We start from the raw sequence: 15667 nt of genomic DNA, 5'->3' as shown, positions 1-15667 counted from the left end.
GCGGTCGAAGCGCCGCCGTCGACGCGTGGGTAGCTAAATTGTAGCGCGTGTACAGTAGTGATCAAAAACAATAGATGGTCGTCGCGCGTCGAGATCACATCGCGAGTTTGAGCATCGCCGTGAGCTCGGCGTCGTTCAGCGCCACGCAGTTGCCCTTCATGGACGAACTCTGTTTTGACTTCTCCACGACGGAGGCGAAATCGGATTCCTTCAATCCGAGGCTTCCCAATCCCGGTACGCCGCAGTATTCGCACAGATCGACGATCCACGCGATACCGTCTTGCACCGTGGCGTCTGCGTTCCCCGTGATCGCGCGCGCGACTTGCGCGTATCGCTCGAGCGCGCGCGCGGCGAGCGCCGGATCTTCGGCGGCGACGCGCCCCTCCAACGCGGCGATGTTAATCGTCCACGAGTGCGGCAGCAGCGATGCGCAGATCGCGCCGTGCGGCGCGTGTAGTAAACCACCTAGCGTTCCGCTGAACCCGTGTACGGCGCCGAGCTTGGCGTTCGCCAAGGACAAGCCGCCGTAGTACGAGCACAGGCACATTTGCTCGCGCGCGTCGATGTCTGAGCCGTCGTCCACGACGCGGCGAAGCGCGCCAGCGCCGGCGACGATGCCAGCCATGGAAATCGCATCAATCATCGGATTCGGCACGCAACACACGTACGGCTCGATGCACTGCGTGAGCGCGTCCAGTCCAGTGTCCACCGTCACCGCGCGCGGCAGACTCAGCGTCAACATCGGATCTATCACCGCCACCGACGGCAGCATGAATGGATGCCGCATCGACACCTTACGATCACCCGCCTCGAGAACGGAGTTTTTCGCCACCTCTGCCCCCGGTCCAGCTGTGGTGGGAATCGCGATGAACGGTGCCGTGCGCTTCGTCAGCGGCTGCGCGCGTCCGACGACTTCGAGATACTCGTACAAATCCGGATTTTCGCCGGGTCGCCGGTTCGTAATCATCGCCGCCACGCACTTCGCCGTGTCCACCGGAGTCCCACCACCGATCGCGATGACGATTCCACAATCGCTTTCCACCGCCGCTTCCGTCGCGCTGAGCGCGCTCGCCACCGTCGGTTCGCCGCGAGGGCAGTGAAACGTCCGCGTCGTCCCGCCGACGCCGCCCTCCCTCAACAATCGCTCCAGTCGCTCTGAAAACCGCGTCGACTCCCCGGCGACGATGAACACCGGATTCTTTTCCACGTCCACGCCCTCTAACGTCGCGAGCTCGCGCACGAGCGCCGGGACGCGCTCGAGCGCGTCCCTCCCGAAAACCATCCTCGTCGCCGTCTGAAACTCAAACGGCGCCACCGCCGCCGCCGCGCGCGTCATCGCGCCTCTCTCTCGCGTCCGCGATCGCGCGCGACGCGCGCTGTCGCTCGGCGCGATCGAGACCGCGAGCGCGCGCGACATCGACCGGCGACGACGCGCGATGTGGCGTCCCGAAGAGCCGAAAAGCGCGCGCTGTTTTGGGACAAACCTCAAAACGCGACGCGAATGGCCGAAGGGCCGGCGCGCGGCGGCACGCGCGGCGGCCGCGATCAGTTCTCGTGGAACGACGTCAAGGAAAGCGCCGATCGCGAGTTCTACCTGGGGCACAGCGTCAAGGCGACGACGGGGAGGTGGTGCAAAGGCAAAGACGTGTACTGGTACAACAGGGACAAGGAGACGGAGGATGAAAAATCGACCGCGAGCGAGTTCGCGCGCGTGAAAGCGGCGGAGGAGGCGGCGATGCGCGCGGCGTTGGGGTTACCGCCGCTGACGTCGACGAGCGGGGAGGGAAGGAAGGGTAAAGGGTCGAGGCGGAGACGAGACGCGCGGAGCGACGAAGACGAAGACGACGAACGAAGGCGAGGACGGAAAAAGTCGTCGAGAAAGAAGAAACGACGAGGACGTGATTCGAGCGATGATAGTGATTCGAGTTCGGAATCGTCAGATTCGGCGTCGGAGCGTCGACGGCGGCGAAGGAAGAAGGAGAAGCGTCGCGAGCGGCGTCGAAGCCGTAGTAGAAGTCGAAGTCGGGATTTCCACCGCGACGATTCCGAGCGTCGTGATGAGCGACGGTGAACCGCGACGACGCGAACACATTTCGTGCGTTTCGTTCGTTTCCGCGTCGCGCGCGCTTAGCTTGTAATTGCAGTGCTTTCAGTCGTTCTCGTGGTTCGACCGAGTCCGCACTCGTCGCCTCGCCCCTCGCCGCCTCAGGATGGAGGACCTCGCGCCCGACGTCCTCAAGACGCTCGCGGTGGCGATGAGCGAAGACGTGCTCAGTGGAAACTTCGACCTCGCGAAGTCGCAAAAGATCAAATTCGTGTCCTCGATGACTTTCGGTGGCGCGTCGTTGGTCGGTTTGATGTTTCGCTTGGTCGTGAAAGTTTTCGCGCTCGTCATCGTCGTCGCGTGCGGGTTCGCGGCGTTCGCGTACGCGAATCGTGATCGTTTCGTCAACCGTTTCGATGAGTGGGCGCGGAACCGGTGTTTGATGGAGCTTCGGAAGCGAACGACGGCGACGTGCGCGTTGGACGCGTGCCGCGTGCGGATGAACGAGGTGACACTGCGACGTTTGACGATCGGAAACTCGGATGCTGCCGAGTTCACGTCGCCGCATTTGGCGAAGTTTGACGAGATTAAAATTGCGATTGATTTTTTTAGCGCGCTGGGACGGATGCAAGTGGGGAACTTTGTGTTCGGATTTGTCACGACGAAAGTCGACGAAATATTCGTCAGCGGCGGGTCGATCGTGCTCGAGGAGCGTGGACGGGCGAAAAATTATAAAATCATGCGCGCGCGCGAAGACGAGAAAGTGGTGGAGGTGAAGGGTGAGGAAAAATCTGAGGCAGAGGCAGCGGCGCCGGCGGCGGATGGGTTTTTCGCGGGTATCTCAAATTCGCTCGAGGCGACGCAAAAGGCCATTGACGCGCAACTGAAAGAGGCGATGAAACTTCCTGGTGCCGCGCTGGGAACGTTGCAAAATGCGGGATCGGACGTCACTAAACGCCTATACGCTTTGGCGGAAATTTTAGACAAGCTGAAGAGAGCCTCCCCTATCGATGACGAGGAAGAAAAGCATTTGAACTCGTTTTCTTTACGGCGAGCGCCGACGGTGTTGAAGGTGAACAATCTCACGTTCTACGACTGGTCGTTGACGATTCATTCCGTCGCTTCGACGCCTTTCCAATTCACGCAGTTTGAAATGAACGATTTCATCGGTCGACCCGGTCAACTGGGTAAAGACGTCGGCATCGGGTTGGTCACGGAAATTCTCAACGATTTTCACAGAAAAATTTTTAGCGGAGTGACGGATGGCGTCGGGAACGTAACGTCGACCATTCTCGGTGCTGGTACGACGATCGTAGGCGGTGTGGCTTCGGGCGTGACGAACGTCGGGTCGACGCTCGTGGGCGGCGTCAGCGACGGCATCGCGTCCATTGGGCAAGTTCGCGACTTGTTGAAATAAACGGTCTACCTATGTGTAATATAATATTGCTAGAACATTCGCTACGCGATTGTGATTACTTGAGAGCGCCTGTATCGATCCCGCGCGCCTTCGCGATTGCCTCCTCAGCGCGAGAGAGGATGACTTTAAAGTCAACCTCAGCGTGTCGGCCCCAGGTGTGATGTCGCGACCACTCCTTGCTCGGGTAAGCCGGAGAATGGAGCTTGTGCAGAACACGCGCAATGGCGCGCGCGGTCATCATCCCCGCTCCGCCAACCTTGCCACCGCTTCTGTGCGCGAGGAGAGTTTTAATGTCGGGCGCCAAGAGCTGCGACTCTTGCTTGACGCACTCGGGCGGCGACGGGAGCATGTCGGAATCTTCGTTCAGGTACTCTGCTAAACACTGGCGCAGGTGCTCGCCTTGGGCTTCTTCGTCCTCCGCGTTAGCGGCTTCATCCATGGCGTTGTACAGTGCGTCTAATTTCCCGACCGAGCACGCTTCAATCTCCGAGCAATGGTCTGCGAGTGCCTTCGCGAGAGGAATGATATCCTTTGGTGGCGCGCGGACGATTTCAAAACCAACTGCTCGATCGGAGAGCGTGTACGTCACGTTATCATTCTTCGACATGGCCTTCAGCTGCGATGCGACATCTTCGAAACCGGTTTGCATGTGCATGCACGCGTCAACAATCTTGAATTTGTACATCGACGCTTTCGGCTTTGGCACGAGCTTCACTATGGCTGCAGCGAGAGGGCAGTCTTTGCCGATTTCTGCCGGCGAACGCCCGTAAAATTGTGCCTCGCACGTCGAACGAATATCCGGCAAGATCCGAATAAGACCTTTGGCGTGTGCGGCGTCGAGTTCGTTCACCGACGAAGGGTCTTTTGAACGAATATCAATGAGACCTTCACCCCATAGATCCAAACACGAAAGCACAGTCTCGATAGCTTCTATGCGCATGTCGAGCTTGATTTCCATCTCACTCGCGGATAACGCACCCACGCACGGTGTCCACTCCGCTTCGTCTTTAGCTTTTTTCATCACGGGGCCGGATTCGAAGACAGATTGCAAAAGTCTCGTGATGGAAGGTCGGTCCACTCCGTCGCTAAATGTCAGCGATCTCGAGCGTAAATAATCCTTTGGATCGAGAAAAGTGACGCACGCCGCGGGAGCTCCGTCGCGTCCCGCGCGCCCCGCTTGTTGGATGTATGCCTCGGGAGATCGCGGCAGGGAGAAATTTATCACCGCGCGTACGTCGGATTTGTCTAAACCCATGCCGAACGCGATTGTGGCGACGACGACGCGTACTCTGCTCATCATGAATTCAGCTTGCGTCTGTCTCCGCTGCGCAGGCTCTTGACCTGCGTGGTACGCTTTCGCCTTGATGCCTTCGTTGTATAGATAACTCGCCACGCGCTCGGAGTCCCGCTGTGTCGCGGTGTAAACGATGATGCTCCCCTCTTGCAACAATTCATCGTGCTTCAACATGTGACACAGAGTCCTTTCGCGCGCCACGTCGGGCACGCGCATGACGGACAAAATTAAATTGTCTCTCACTCGAACATTTCGCATGACGCCTTCGCTGGGGATACCCAACTGCTTGATCAATGACACTTCGGTTTTCTTCGTCGCCGTCGCGGTGAGCGCGAGCGTGGTCTGCGCTTGAACTCGATCGTTCAAGATGCGGCCCAATCGATGATATGCCGGTCGAAAGTTGTGCGACCATTCGCTCACGCAATGCGCTTCATCGATACACGCCAGTGAAACGCCGCCGGGTACGTTCTGCAAATCATTCACGAAGTGTTCATTCAGCAGTCTTTCGGGAGATACGAATAGCACTTTAAGTTCTCCCGCGCGCAAGCGAGTGAGCGTCTCCCACATGTCCCTCCGATCCATGTCGCTTCGCAAAGCTCCGCCGGGAAGCGACGGAGGTAAAGAATCCATTTGATCCGCCATGAGCGCGAGCAAAGGCGAGATGACGATGGTGAGCCCGGGCAACAGTAACGCGGGAAGCTGGTACGTAAGACTCTTCCCCGCACCCGTAGGCAAAAGCGCCAACGTGTTTTCTCCGCGCAACACGCGTTGAACGATTTCGAGTTGTCCAGGACGAAACTGTTCGTGACCGAATCCTCGATTGAGAACTTCCGTGAGATTCGCTTCGCTAGGATCGCTCTTCGCTCGCAAAACCGCGGCTTGCATCTCTGGTCCTACTTCTAACTTTGCTCGCCGCTCGGCTTCGGCTCTGGCGCTCTCCGCCGCCGCCGCCGTGATGTACTCTCGCGCGATGCCGTCTGCGACTTCTCGCGCTCGCAAAGCCTTCTTCGCCGGCGTCAATTTCTCGTCTTCCGTCGCGTTCGCGCATTCAGGGGGAGGCTCGAGTGGATACTCTCCCGAAGCCCACACGGAAGGCGCCTCGGGTGGCGGTGCGTTGGGATCTCTATCCTTCGCCTCGTAATCCTCCGCCTTGTTCTTTGAACGTCGTCCGCCGCCGAATCGATAGTGCTGCGCCGCCTTTTTGCGCGCGCCATTTTTCACCTTGGACTTCCACGTGCGTTTGAGGTTCGTCTTGACGTAGTTACCTTTACCAGACATCGCCTTCACCCTGGCCTTCTCCGCCTCGAACTCGGCGCGGATCTCCGCCGCCGTCTTTGACGGTTTCGGCGCCGCGTCCTCGCTCGCGGCGCCGCTCGTCGACGTCACCGCGCGACGAGCGACGCCGGCGCTCGTCGCCGCGCCCACGAATCGTTCTGCAGGTTTCTTACGCCGTTTCGAACCGTCCTGCTTCAACATCGCGCTCACGCTCAACTCCATCGTCGCCTTCTTCGGCGCCGCCGCCTCGTTACGCATCGCCGCCACCGTCGCCTCGCACAGCAAATCTTCCACCCCACCGCCGCGTTCGATCGCCTCGTCTCGCGCCCGTTTCACCGCCGCGAACCCGCCCTCTCCACCCGCGCCCGCTCTCCTCGCGAGCCTCGATTTAAACCCCCCCGCGCTCGGCTCCGCGTCCGTCCACGTCAGCGGCCGCGCGCACGCCGGTTTCGCCCTCGCCCCGCTCGCCCCCCCCCCCTCCGCCGTCGCGTTCCCCCCCATCTCCCGCAGCGCGTCCCGCCCGTCCCAGTTCGCGCCTTTCGCGCGCTTTTCGAGCAATCTCGGCGACCTTCGCGCGTCGCTCGCTCGCGTCGTCCCGTCGCCGTCGCCGTCGCCGCGCGTCTTGATCGGCGTCGCCTCGATCGCCTCCCCATCGCTCTCCCCATCGCTCTCCCCCCCCTCGCGCAGCATCTCGCGCATCTCGCCGTACGTTCGCGTCGTCCTCTTCCTCGGCGTCGCGCGCGCCGCGTCCCTCGCGCCGTCGTCGTCGCCCCCCCCTCGTCCGTCTCTCGCATTTTTATACGCTCGAAACATTAATCGCGCGTTCGCGTCGCGCTCGACGTCCGCGCGCGTCGCGCTTCGCCCGTGCGTCGTCGAGAACGTCTCCCGCCACGTCTCGCACGCGTCGCGCATCGCGTCGACGCGCCGCGACATCGCGGTGCGTCGAGATGTGTCGCCGACAGCTCGGATTTAAATTTGAATTCGTCGCGACACATCGCGACGCCGCGCGCGATGAAGTTCCGCGCGACGCTCGGCGACGTCGGCGCGCGCTGGCTCGATCGCTTCGCCCCCGTGTTCGACCGGCTCGGCGGCGAGGCGACGCTGCTGCTGACGCCGACGACGGTTCGCGTCGTCCAAAGCTCGCGCGTCGCCGACGGCGTCGCCGCGCACGCCGACTTTCGCGTCGACGAGGTGTTCGAGCGGTGCAGGATCTCGTCCGCGTGCGACGATAAGATCGCGGTGAAGCTCGAGCCGAGCGCGCTGGCGGGGACGGTGCGAGGGATGATCGCGCTGGAGGCGACGCGGGCGGAGTGCAGGCTGATCAAACGGCGACGAAGCGCGGCGAGCGCGAGCGCGCCGTGCGTAAACTTTAAGACGACGGAGGCGAGCGTGGAGGTGGAGCGGGACGTGCCGGTGGTGGGACCGCTGAGGGGGGAGGAGGTCAGGGCGTGCGAGGCGGCGGTGGAGGCGAGCGTGCGGGACGTGGGGTATTGGTTGGAGTGCGACCGGTTCGCGTTGGAATCGCTGCGGGAGTGCGTGGAGCGGTTCGCGCGGGTGAGCGATGTGGTGGAGGTGACGACGACGCGGCAGGGGGGGCTGTACATGAATGCGAGCGGGGGGAGCGTGCGAGCGCTCGGGATGGAGTATCGCGGTCTGCGCGTGCTGCCGGAGGAGGCGGACGAGTACGACGAGGGCGCGCCCGAGGCGGGGGGGGTGGCGGCGAGATTAGCGGAGATTAAGAGCGCGGCGATCGGGACGAGCGTGACGCTGAGCGTGAAACATCTTCAGCGCGGGTTTTTGGGGTGCGCGAGCCATCCGAGCACGCTGTTGTTGGGGATTTCGCACAACGCGAATTTCTTCGAGCTCGTGTTTCGGTACGGCGCGCAGACGGAACGCGAGGGCGACAGCGTCGGATTCATGGTGCGCATCCCGGTCGTGGACGCGGCCGATGGCATCGAGTGAGACGAACGCGAGACGACGAACGAACGATGACGACGAACGAAACGACGATTAGACTACTAGGAATATTTTTCACGCATCGAACGACGCTCGACGAACCAAACTCGTCAATCCTTCTTCCCGCTCACGAACGTGTCTTCCGCGCGCAAGTACTCCCCCACGTCCGCGAGATGATACGCCACGATCGCGCTCGGGTCTAATTTACGACAATCCTGCGTGCTCTTCGCCGCGACGCCGAATCCCACCGGCACGTCCGCCATCGAGTAAATCACCACCCCCGCGTTCGCCGGCGTGTTCTCCGATATCCTCCCCAACCCGCTCTTCAGCAGGTGATTCCCGTACATGAACCCCATCTCGCTCGTCGGTTTCACCCACATCTTATACTTGGCGTGCGCCGCCAGCACGTCCAGCGCCCCGATCGTCAACCGAAACTTATCGCTGTGCGTAAACTTCCCCAGGCACGTCCCCAGCGCCACCAACTGCTCCCGTCCGACGCTCGTCGCCCGCCGCATCACCTCGTCCCGCACGTAGTACACCCGCTTCTTGTGCAATCGCAGCGAGTGCGGCGCGTCCGCGCGCCGCAGCACCCGCTCGATGTTCTTCCCGACGAACTGGAACAGCTTCGCGAGCACCTGCTCGAGCTCGGACTCCTCGAGCGGGCGCATGGCGCGCGCGCGCGGCGCGTCGAGCGCGCGAACCGACGCGAGGCGCGCGCGAGGCGACCGCGACGCGGCGTTTCGCGCGCTCGACGCGCGCGGCTCGGCGACGGGGCGTCGACGCGCGCGCGGCGAGGCGCGAAATGCGGCGCCGAGCGGCGGCGGCGCGACCGGGACGCGGCGCGATTCGCGTCCCGGTCGCCGCACAGCGCCGCGCGACGCTCGAAAAAGCGCTCCGAGCGCGCGCGAACGCGCGAAAGAAGCGCGTCGACCGTCTCGCGCGCGCGCGCGCGCGCGAGGGCGCGACGCGCGACGGCGCGAACGAGAAGGCGCGACACCGCGCGAGGCGTCGACGACGATGGCGAGCGTCGGTGGGAGCGCGGGTGCGTTCGCGCGCGATTCGACGGCGACGCGCGACGACGACGAACGCGAATCGCGCGACGAGCGACGCGCGCGGCGCGATGCGCGCGCGATGCGGCGACTGACGGACGAATGGCGCCGATCGCAGGCGGGCGAATCACCGCGGGCGCGGGCGTGAACTTGCTCGGGCAGCACGGCGCGGATAGGAACGCCGAGGCGACGGTGTACGTCGGGAATCTCGACCCGCAAGTCACGGAGGAGGTGCTGTGGGAGCTGTTCCTGCAGGCGGGACCGGTGACGAACGTGTACGTGCCGAAGGATAGGGTGACGAGCACGCACCAGGGGTACGGGTTCGTGGAGTTCAGAAACGAGGAAGACGCGGAATACGTGCGTCGAGCGACGCGACGCGACGCGACGCGACGCGATGGGATGCGAGATCGGTGACGATGATGATAAAAATATCCGCGCTTCTGATGAGTTCACGCTCGTGAGGTTAGACGATATTATGGTTGAATTTCTTCGGCTGAGTCACCGCGCGATGGGAGACGCGACGCGATCGAAGCTCGACGTGGAGACTGACGAGACGGTGCGATGGCGATGTGCGCGTGTAGGGTATTAAAATTTTGAACATGGTGAAACTGTTCGGGAAACCGATCAAGGTGAACAAGTCGGTGGGCGACAGACGCGACGAAGTCGGCGCCAACTTGTTCATCGGTAACCTCGATCCAGACATCGACGAAAAGCTGTTGTACGACACCTTCAGCGCGTTCGGGGTGGTGATTAACACTCCTAAAATCATGCGCGACCCGGATAACGGGGCGAGCAAGGGATTCGGATTCGTGGCGTACGATTCGTTTGAGGCCTCGGACGCCGCCATCGAGGCGATGAACGGACAGTTCTTGTGCAACAAGCAAATCAACGTTCAGTACGCGTACAAGAAGGATAGCAAAGGCGAGCGTCATGGGTCACAAGCCGAGCGTTTGCTCGCGCAATCGATCGAACGACCGACGATGGTTCGCCCGCACACGTTGTTCAGCGCCGGCCCCTCGAGCACGCCCGCGGCGATGGGCGGCATGATGGGTTTGCCGCCGCCTCCGCCCGGAATGGTCGGCATGCCGCCGCCGCCGCCGGGAATGATGGGTGGAATACCACCACCACCCATGATGGGCGGTTTCGCCCCCGTCGGTGGGTTCGCGATGCCGCCGCCCGGCGTCGCGCCGCCGCCCGGGACGATGAACGCGCCGCCGCCGCCCGGGATGATGAACGTGCCACCGCCGCCCGGGATGATGAACGTCCCGCCGCCGCCGCCGCAATAAAAAAAGCGGTAAAGAACGTTCGAGCGTTTGACCATAGCTAGCCGCCTAGTGATGTGATGATTACAACAAATTATTACAAAGGCTCGCCGCCGCGTCGCCCGCCTTCGTCGCGCGCGCGCGTCTTCGCGCGTCCCCGCACCCCCCGCTCGCCGAACGCGCGCAACCCGATCCCCAGCCCGGCGAAGAAAAACACCGCGCGCACCCAATCGATGTTCGCGCCCGTCGCTCGCGCGCCTTCCTCGAACCCTCTCCCGCGCCGCGTCGTCGCCCGCGCGTCGCCCTCTCGCGCCCCCCCCCGCACTCGTCGACGCTCGTCGACGCCCGCGCTCGACCGTCGCCCTCGCGCGCCGTCGCTCGACGTCATGCACGCCGCCCTCCGTCGCGTCGCGCATCGCGCGCTCGCGAACGCGCCCGCGCGCGCGCCGTCGACGATCGCGCGCCGGTCGTACGCGAGCGACCCGAACGCGCCGCCCAAGGTGCCCTACCCGTGGCACGACCCCATGAACCCGAGCAATTGGAAGGAGGAGCACGTGCGTCTCGCGACGCGTCGCGCGCGACCGCGACGCGCGATCGATCGCGCGACGCCGCGACGCGCGCGATCGATCGATCGATCCGAGACGCCCTCGACGCCGATGCGACGCGAATTCCACGACTGACGCGCGCGACGCGACGCAGGTGGTGTTCGCCGTGCTCGGTGGATGGGCGGTGGTGATCGCGGGCGCGAGAAGCGCGCTGTCGTAGCTCGTAGCGCGCGCGACGATCGATTGTAACGCGAAGAAGAAGACCGACGGCCCGCGCGACAGATCGCGGCGCGCGCATGCGCGACGCGAGCGACGCGCGCGACGCGAGACGAACGCGCGCGGTGGAATACGGAAACCTCTGGCCGATCGCGCTCGCGCCGGCGATACCGGCGCTCGGGATCGCGGTCAGGCGGTCGAGCGATTCGAGGATTAAGATCGGGGCGCCGGTGGGCGCGGCGCTGGCGGTGCTCGTGTTCGCGCACGGGTTCGCGCTGCGCGCGTCGACGGCGACGAAGTGAGCGGCGGACATGCGGGCGTCGGGACGCGCGCGCGGACGGCGTCGGACGACGGTGAGGTTGGTCGCGGCGTGCGCGTGCGCGTGCGCGTGCGCGCTCGCGGCGGGACGCGCGGAGGCGAACGAGGGCGTCGCGGAGTGCCAGAGGCACCTGAGCGCGATGCGGCGGGACGTCGGCGCGGCGAAATCGGAGGCGGCGAAGTTTCGAGGCGAGGCGATGCGGGAGCGAGCGCGGGCGAATTTCGAGGCGGCGGAGAAGAAGAAGGCGCGGGCGGAGGTGGCGAAACTGGAGGAGGCTCTGGAGGAAGCGCGCCGAGGCGCGGGTGCGGCGGAAGTGGTGCGAATGGCGAAGGATGCGGCGAATGAGGGTGTGAAACGCGCGAAGACGCTCGTTCGCGATGCGAAACCGTTGATTGAAGACGGGATGCGTAAGGCGGCGCCGGCGCTGAAGAACGCGGGCGAGCGCGCCAAGCGCGGGTACGCGCGGCAAATCAGAAACGTACAAAGCAATCTAGCGCCTGTGCGTCGAAAGATGAAGGCAAAGATGAAACAAATCGATCTTCTGAAGCCTTACGCGACGGATCGACACATAAACACTTTGTTTCAGGCGACGTACACGCTCATCTTGGCGCTCTGCGTGCATCGCACGCTGGGAGTGTTGTATCGATTCGCGTTCGGTCGGCGCTCGCGAAGCGTGCCGCGCCACGTGCGAAGCAAATCCGTCGAACTTAGACCTCTTTCGCCCGATCGTTAGTCAATCGTTAGTCGACCCATCGAAATTCAAGATTCATGAGTGCAACGCACAAAAATTCACTAAATATTAAAAACGTCTACCAATTGCGGTCCAAACCCCCTCGCACCGAAGCTCACTGGTATTATTTCGTAAGCGGTGTAAGTGGTATCCGATTTCGCGCTGTTATCATGGCATCCGCGTCGGAACGCGTGTGCGCGTGTAAGGACGCCGCGTTGCCGAATGCGGGACCGGATTCGTGCAAGCCGGCGAATTCCATGAAATTCGAAGCGCTCGCCGTGCCGGTGTTGGACAACCATTTGTTCTCCCGACCATCTTCCATGATTTGGTTGTCTTCGTCCACCTCGTACGGTTTTGCGCCCTTTGCGTCCAAGAGTTCGAGCCATTCCGGCGAAAACATGTTGAACTTCTTGAACAGTAAAATGCGAAGCGGCATCAACGCTAAAATAAAGATGGGAAACGTCAAGGCGATCGGCGAGCTTCGAATACCCCATAGCACACCGACACACGCGATTTGTACGCACGTAAATGCGTGCACGCGACTGAGCGGTACGTGCCTGACGTACGACGTCGGCGGATGCAAGCGCGGTTCCATGAACGCGATGGTGATCCGCTCCCAGAAATGGTTGTCGTACAATCCCATGATGCCGGTGTAGATGAACAATCCGAAGAGCACACTCATGGGGATTGATTTTAGCGCGGGTATCACGACGAAGCTCAGAGCTACGAGAACGTTGACAAGCAGCGGACTGAGTCGCTGTTCATGCACCTTGATGACTTTCGTGCGCGTCTCGCCGTCCACGGTGTACTCTTCTACGTCGCTGAGCGCCAACACGTACTGCGGCGAGTGCGGCAGCGATCCCGTGGGAGGTGGCAGTCCGAGCATCGAGGTGATGAAGACCAATATTGCGAGCACGGCAAAGTTGTAATGATAAGCCGCGCCCTTACGCATCTTCAGGCGCGGCGTGTTGCAAAGCAATGTCGCCACGTTCATGTCGACGTAGTACAACGCCGTGAGCATGAGAGCTGGGAAGATTGCAATCAAGGGGATGAACTTATCGCCTGAACCCAAATCAATCCACCAATCGCGCTGCATAGAAGGTTCAAAGTTGTTTGAAATTTGTAAGTGCTCCAGCCCCGAAATCTTCGACAGCTTCGCCGTGACGCTCGCGATGATGACGGCGGAGGCCAGACCAAAATCCGCGGTGAGTTCACGAATAGTCGCGTTCATATACGGCGAACTGCGAAGATGCACCGCCCACAGACCAAGTTGTAACGTCATGACACCTAACATCAAGCTAAACAAAGCGGCTGCGGTTGAGTATTTGTCGTCTGAAAAGTACGTGAACAAGTTTTTGAATCCTTCAAAGATGAAAATCGCGCACACAAAGAGACTGAATATATCTTGCGTAAACTTTGTGCACTTGTTCGCGACCCAAGCGCACGCGTCGAATGAGGCAATACATAGCATGAAAATCCCAGTCCAAACCCCGACCCACGCAGACGTGACGAGGAAGTCGATCCTCCACGCCTTGCATCGTTTGAACAGTTCTATGAGGAACACCGTCTGCGGACCCGCCGGGCGTAGCACGATCTCGGGCTGTCCCGAGAACACGGCCCATATTATCCCACTGAGCGCTTGGCTGCACAAATATTCCATCGCCCCGACGTGCCCGTCCGTTTCTTTATACGCCAACCCCCCGAACGCGATTGCAGGTCCGAGACAAGCAAAGTACATGAAGAGCGTCGCGCTCAAGCACTTCGTCGGCGCCTTGAATCCATCGACCCAATCACTCTTATACACCGCCCATCGTCGCTTGAAATCGCTCACAATACCCCCAGCAAATTTTCCTGTGAAATCGGCGCCTCGCTTGGACGCCATCTGCGCCTCCGCCTCGGCTCGGCGAAAATGTTGTCCGGTGAGCACCGAACACGCCTCCTCGTACGCGCTCACAACTTCCGAAGCCATCTTCGCCCCTCTGCAGTCCCGCACGAAATCTGTCTCAGCGATCAATTTTCTAAATCCCATTTTCATCGTCTTCAGCGCCTCCAACCGGCTCAGATCCTCCAGCGCCCCTCGCGGGTGCAACGACTGCGGCACCGTCACGAAGAGCACCACCTTCGTATTTCTCCCGTCCACCGCACCCAGGTTCACGTCCCGCTCCAGCGTGCTCACCGCCACTCGGCACGTCCTCGCTCGTAATCTCTTCGCCATCACGTCCCCATCCCTCGATATCTCGTCTTCACCGCCGAAATCTTCCATCTCCTCGCCCACGAGCGCCGCGCAGCCGCGCTCGTTCGCCGCCGTGAACACCCTTCCGATCTTCACCGTCCCCGTCGTCCGTCCCGCCACCTTGCGCACGAGCGAGGACACGATGTCGATCTCCCGCCACGTGTGCGAGCGCACCGCGATGGATTCCGCGCTCAATTCGCCGCGCAGTTCGCACAGAAAGCGCGTCCAGAGCGGCAACGCCGTTTCCTCATCCACGCCTTTCGCGCGCGCCGTCGACGCGTCGTCGCGCCCCGCGTCGTCCGCGCGATCGACGACATCGCGATCGACGCCCGCGTCGTCGGAGGCGCGCATCGCGCTCGCGGGCGCGCGTGAGTGCCGATGGATAACACGCGGCCGCGCCTCATACCGTGACGCGCGCGCCGTCTGCCCGTCGATGCTCGCCCAAGGCCTCACCGCGACCGCGCGAACGACCGTCGTCTCCAAAGCGCTCGACCGCTCCAAGCTCGCGCCCGCGCGACGCTTCGCCAAGGCGCGATCTTCGACGACGAAAACCATGGCGCTGAGCCAAGACGAACTGAAGAAACTCGTCGGATACAAGTCCGTGGACGACCACGTGACGAGCGGTATGGTCGTCGGCCTCGGTACGGGATCCACGGCGTACTACGCGGTCGAACGCGTCGGACAAAAGCTGGCGAGCGGGGAGCTCAAGGATGTGATTTGCATCCCGACGAGCGAGCGCACGCGCGAGCAAGCCGAGTCGCTGAACATTCCGTTGTGCACGCTGAATGAAAAGAGCGAATTGGACGTCGCGATCGATGGTGCGGATGAGGTTGATCCGGCGTTGGCGCTCGTGAAGGGCGGCGGTGGTGCGCTGCTGCGAGAAAAGATGGTTGAGGTCATGGCGAAGAAGTTTGTCGTCATCGTGGACGAGTCCAAGCTTTGCAAGGGTCTCGGACCGGGTTTCCCTTTGCCGGTGGAAATCACGCCGTTTTGCCACATGCACACGCTGCGAACGATCGGTAAGCTTCCGGCGTTGGCTGGGTGCGAACCGATCTTGCGCATGGGGTCGTCGTCGAACAATAAGAACGACGGCGATAACATCGCGGTGACGGATAACGGCAACTACATCGTGGATTTGCACTTCAAGACGCCGCTCGCGGACCCGGTGGCTGCGGCGAACCAGTTGAAGAACACCGTCGGCGTTGTCGATCACGGTTTGTTCGTTGGCATGGCGTACCAAGTCATCGTCGCCGGAAGCGACGGTATCCGCGTGGCGGGTACCGACGGCGAAAAGGCGTGGTGGTAGACGATTCTTCCCGCGGCGTTT

At 62.1% G+C, this 15667-nt stretch overlaps 11 protein-coding genes across 11 annotated transcripts; 7 read left to right on the top strand and 4 right to left on the bottom strand.

Annotated features, from left to right (window-relative positions):
• Positions 1 to 81: 81 nt before the first annotated feature.
• OSTLU_24600 (predicted protein) lies at positions 82 to 1336 on the bottom strand (the record flags this gene model as incomplete). Its single annotated transcript, XM_001417810.1, has 1 exon — positions 82 to 1336. The coding sequence occupies one exon, from the start codon at positions 1334 to 1336 to the stop codon at positions 95 to 97; it is 1242 nt and encodes a 413-aa protein (XP_001417847.1). The 3' UTR covers positions 82 to 94.
• Positions 1337 to 1501: 165 nt separating this feature from the next.
• OSTLU_31886 (predicted protein) lies at positions 1502 to 2071 on the top strand (the record flags this gene model as incomplete). Its single annotated transcript, XM_001418053.1, has 1 exon — positions 1502 to 2071. The coding sequence occupies one exon, from the start codon at positions 1502 to 1504 to the stop codon at positions 2069 to 2071; it is 570 nt and encodes a 189-aa protein (XP_001418090.1).
• A 139-nt stretch (positions 2072 to 2210) lies between these two features.
• Positions 2211 to 3461, top strand: OSTLU_92801 (predicted protein; the record flags this gene model as incomplete). Its single annotated transcript, XM_001418052.1, has 1 exon — positions 2211 to 3461. One exon carries the CDS (start codon positions 2211 to 2213, stop codon positions 3459 to 3461), a length of 1251 nt encoding a protein of 416 aa, XP_001418089.1.
• Positions 3462 to 3516: 55 nt separating this feature from the next.
• On the bottom strand, positions 3517 to 5640 carry OSTLU_38543 (predicted protein; the record flags this gene model as incomplete). Its single annotated transcript, XM_001417809.1, has 2 exons — positions 3517 to 4280; positions 4347 to 5640. The coding sequence occupies 2 exons, from the start codon at positions 5638 to 5640 to the stop codon at positions 3517 to 3519; spliced, it is 2058 nt and encodes a 685-aa protein (XP_001417846.1).
• Positions 5641 to 7041: 1401 nt separating this feature from the next.
• OSTLU_31882 (predicted protein) lies at positions 7042 to 7992 on the top strand (the record flags this gene model as incomplete). Its single annotated transcript, XM_001418051.1, has 1 exon — positions 7042 to 7992. The coding sequence occupies one exon, from the start codon at positions 7042 to 7044 to the stop codon at positions 7990 to 7992; it is 951 nt and encodes a 316-aa protein (XP_001418088.1).
• Positions 7993 to 8096: 104 nt separating this feature from the next.
• OSTLU_15555 (predicted protein) lies at positions 8097 to 8654 on the bottom strand (the record flags this gene model as incomplete). The annotated part of the gene is made up of 1 exon (XM_001417808.1): positions 8097 to 8654. One exon carries the CDS (start codon positions 8652 to 8654, stop codon positions 8097 to 8099), a length of 558 nt encoding a protein of 185 aa, XP_001417845.1.
• A 483-nt stretch (positions 8655 to 9137) lies between these two features.
• OSTLU_38809 (predicted protein) lies at positions 9138 to 10321 on the top strand (the record flags this gene model as incomplete). Its single annotated transcript, XM_001418050.1, has 2 exons — positions 9138 to 9392; positions 9617 to 10321. The coding sequence occupies 2 exons, from the start codon at positions 9138 to 9140 to the stop codon at positions 10319 to 10321; spliced, it is 960 nt and encodes a 319-aa protein (XP_001418087.1).
• Positions 10322 to 10683: 362 nt separating this feature from the next.
• On the top strand, positions 10684 to 11062 carry OSTLU_31879 (predicted protein; the record flags this gene model as incomplete). The annotated part of the gene is made up of 2 exons (XM_001418049.1): positions 10684 to 10851; positions 10997 to 11062. 2 exons carry the CDS (start codon positions 10684 to 10686, stop codon positions 11060 to 11062), a joined length of 234 nt encoding a protein of 77 aa, XP_001418086.1.
• Positions 11063 to 11516: 454 nt separating this feature from the next.
• OSTLU_31878 (predicted protein) lies at positions 11517 to 12110 on the top strand (the record flags this gene model as incomplete). Its single annotated transcript, XM_001418048.1, has 1 exon — positions 11517 to 12110. One exon carries the CDS (start codon positions 11517 to 11519, stop codon positions 12108 to 12110), a length of 594 nt encoding a protein of 197 aa, XP_001418085.1.
• A 121-nt stretch (positions 12111 to 12231) lies between these two features.
• Positions 12232 to 13989, bottom strand: OSTLU_38528 (AE family transporter: anion exchange; the record flags this gene model as incomplete). Its single annotated transcript, XM_001417807.1, has 1 exon — positions 12232 to 13989. One exon carries the CDS (start codon positions 13987 to 13989, stop codon positions 12232 to 12234), a length of 1758 nt encoding a protein of 585 aa, XP_001417844.1.
• A 904-nt stretch (positions 13990 to 14893) lies between these two features.
• OSTLU_12567 (predicted protein) lies at positions 14894 to 15646 on the top strand (the record flags this gene model as incomplete). Its single annotated transcript, XM_001418047.1, has 1 exon — positions 14894 to 15646. One exon carries the CDS (start codon positions 14894 to 14896, stop codon positions 15644 to 15646), a length of 753 nt encoding a protein of 250 aa, XP_001418084.1.
• Positions 15647 to 15667: the final 21 nt, after the last annotated feature.

Source organism: Ostreococcus lucimarinus, chromosome 5 (genome assembly GCF_000092065.1).
Source record: "Ostreococcus lucimarinus CCE9901 chromosome 5, complete sequence".
In the NCBI taxonomy this organism is placed as follows: Eukaryota; Viridiplantae; Chlorophyta; class Mamiellophyceae; order Mamiellales; family Bathycoccaceae; genus Ostreococcus; species Ostreococcus sp. 'lucimarinus'.
Note: the sequence above shows the minus strand (reverse complement) of the source record. Positions and strands in the feature narration are given on the sequence as shown.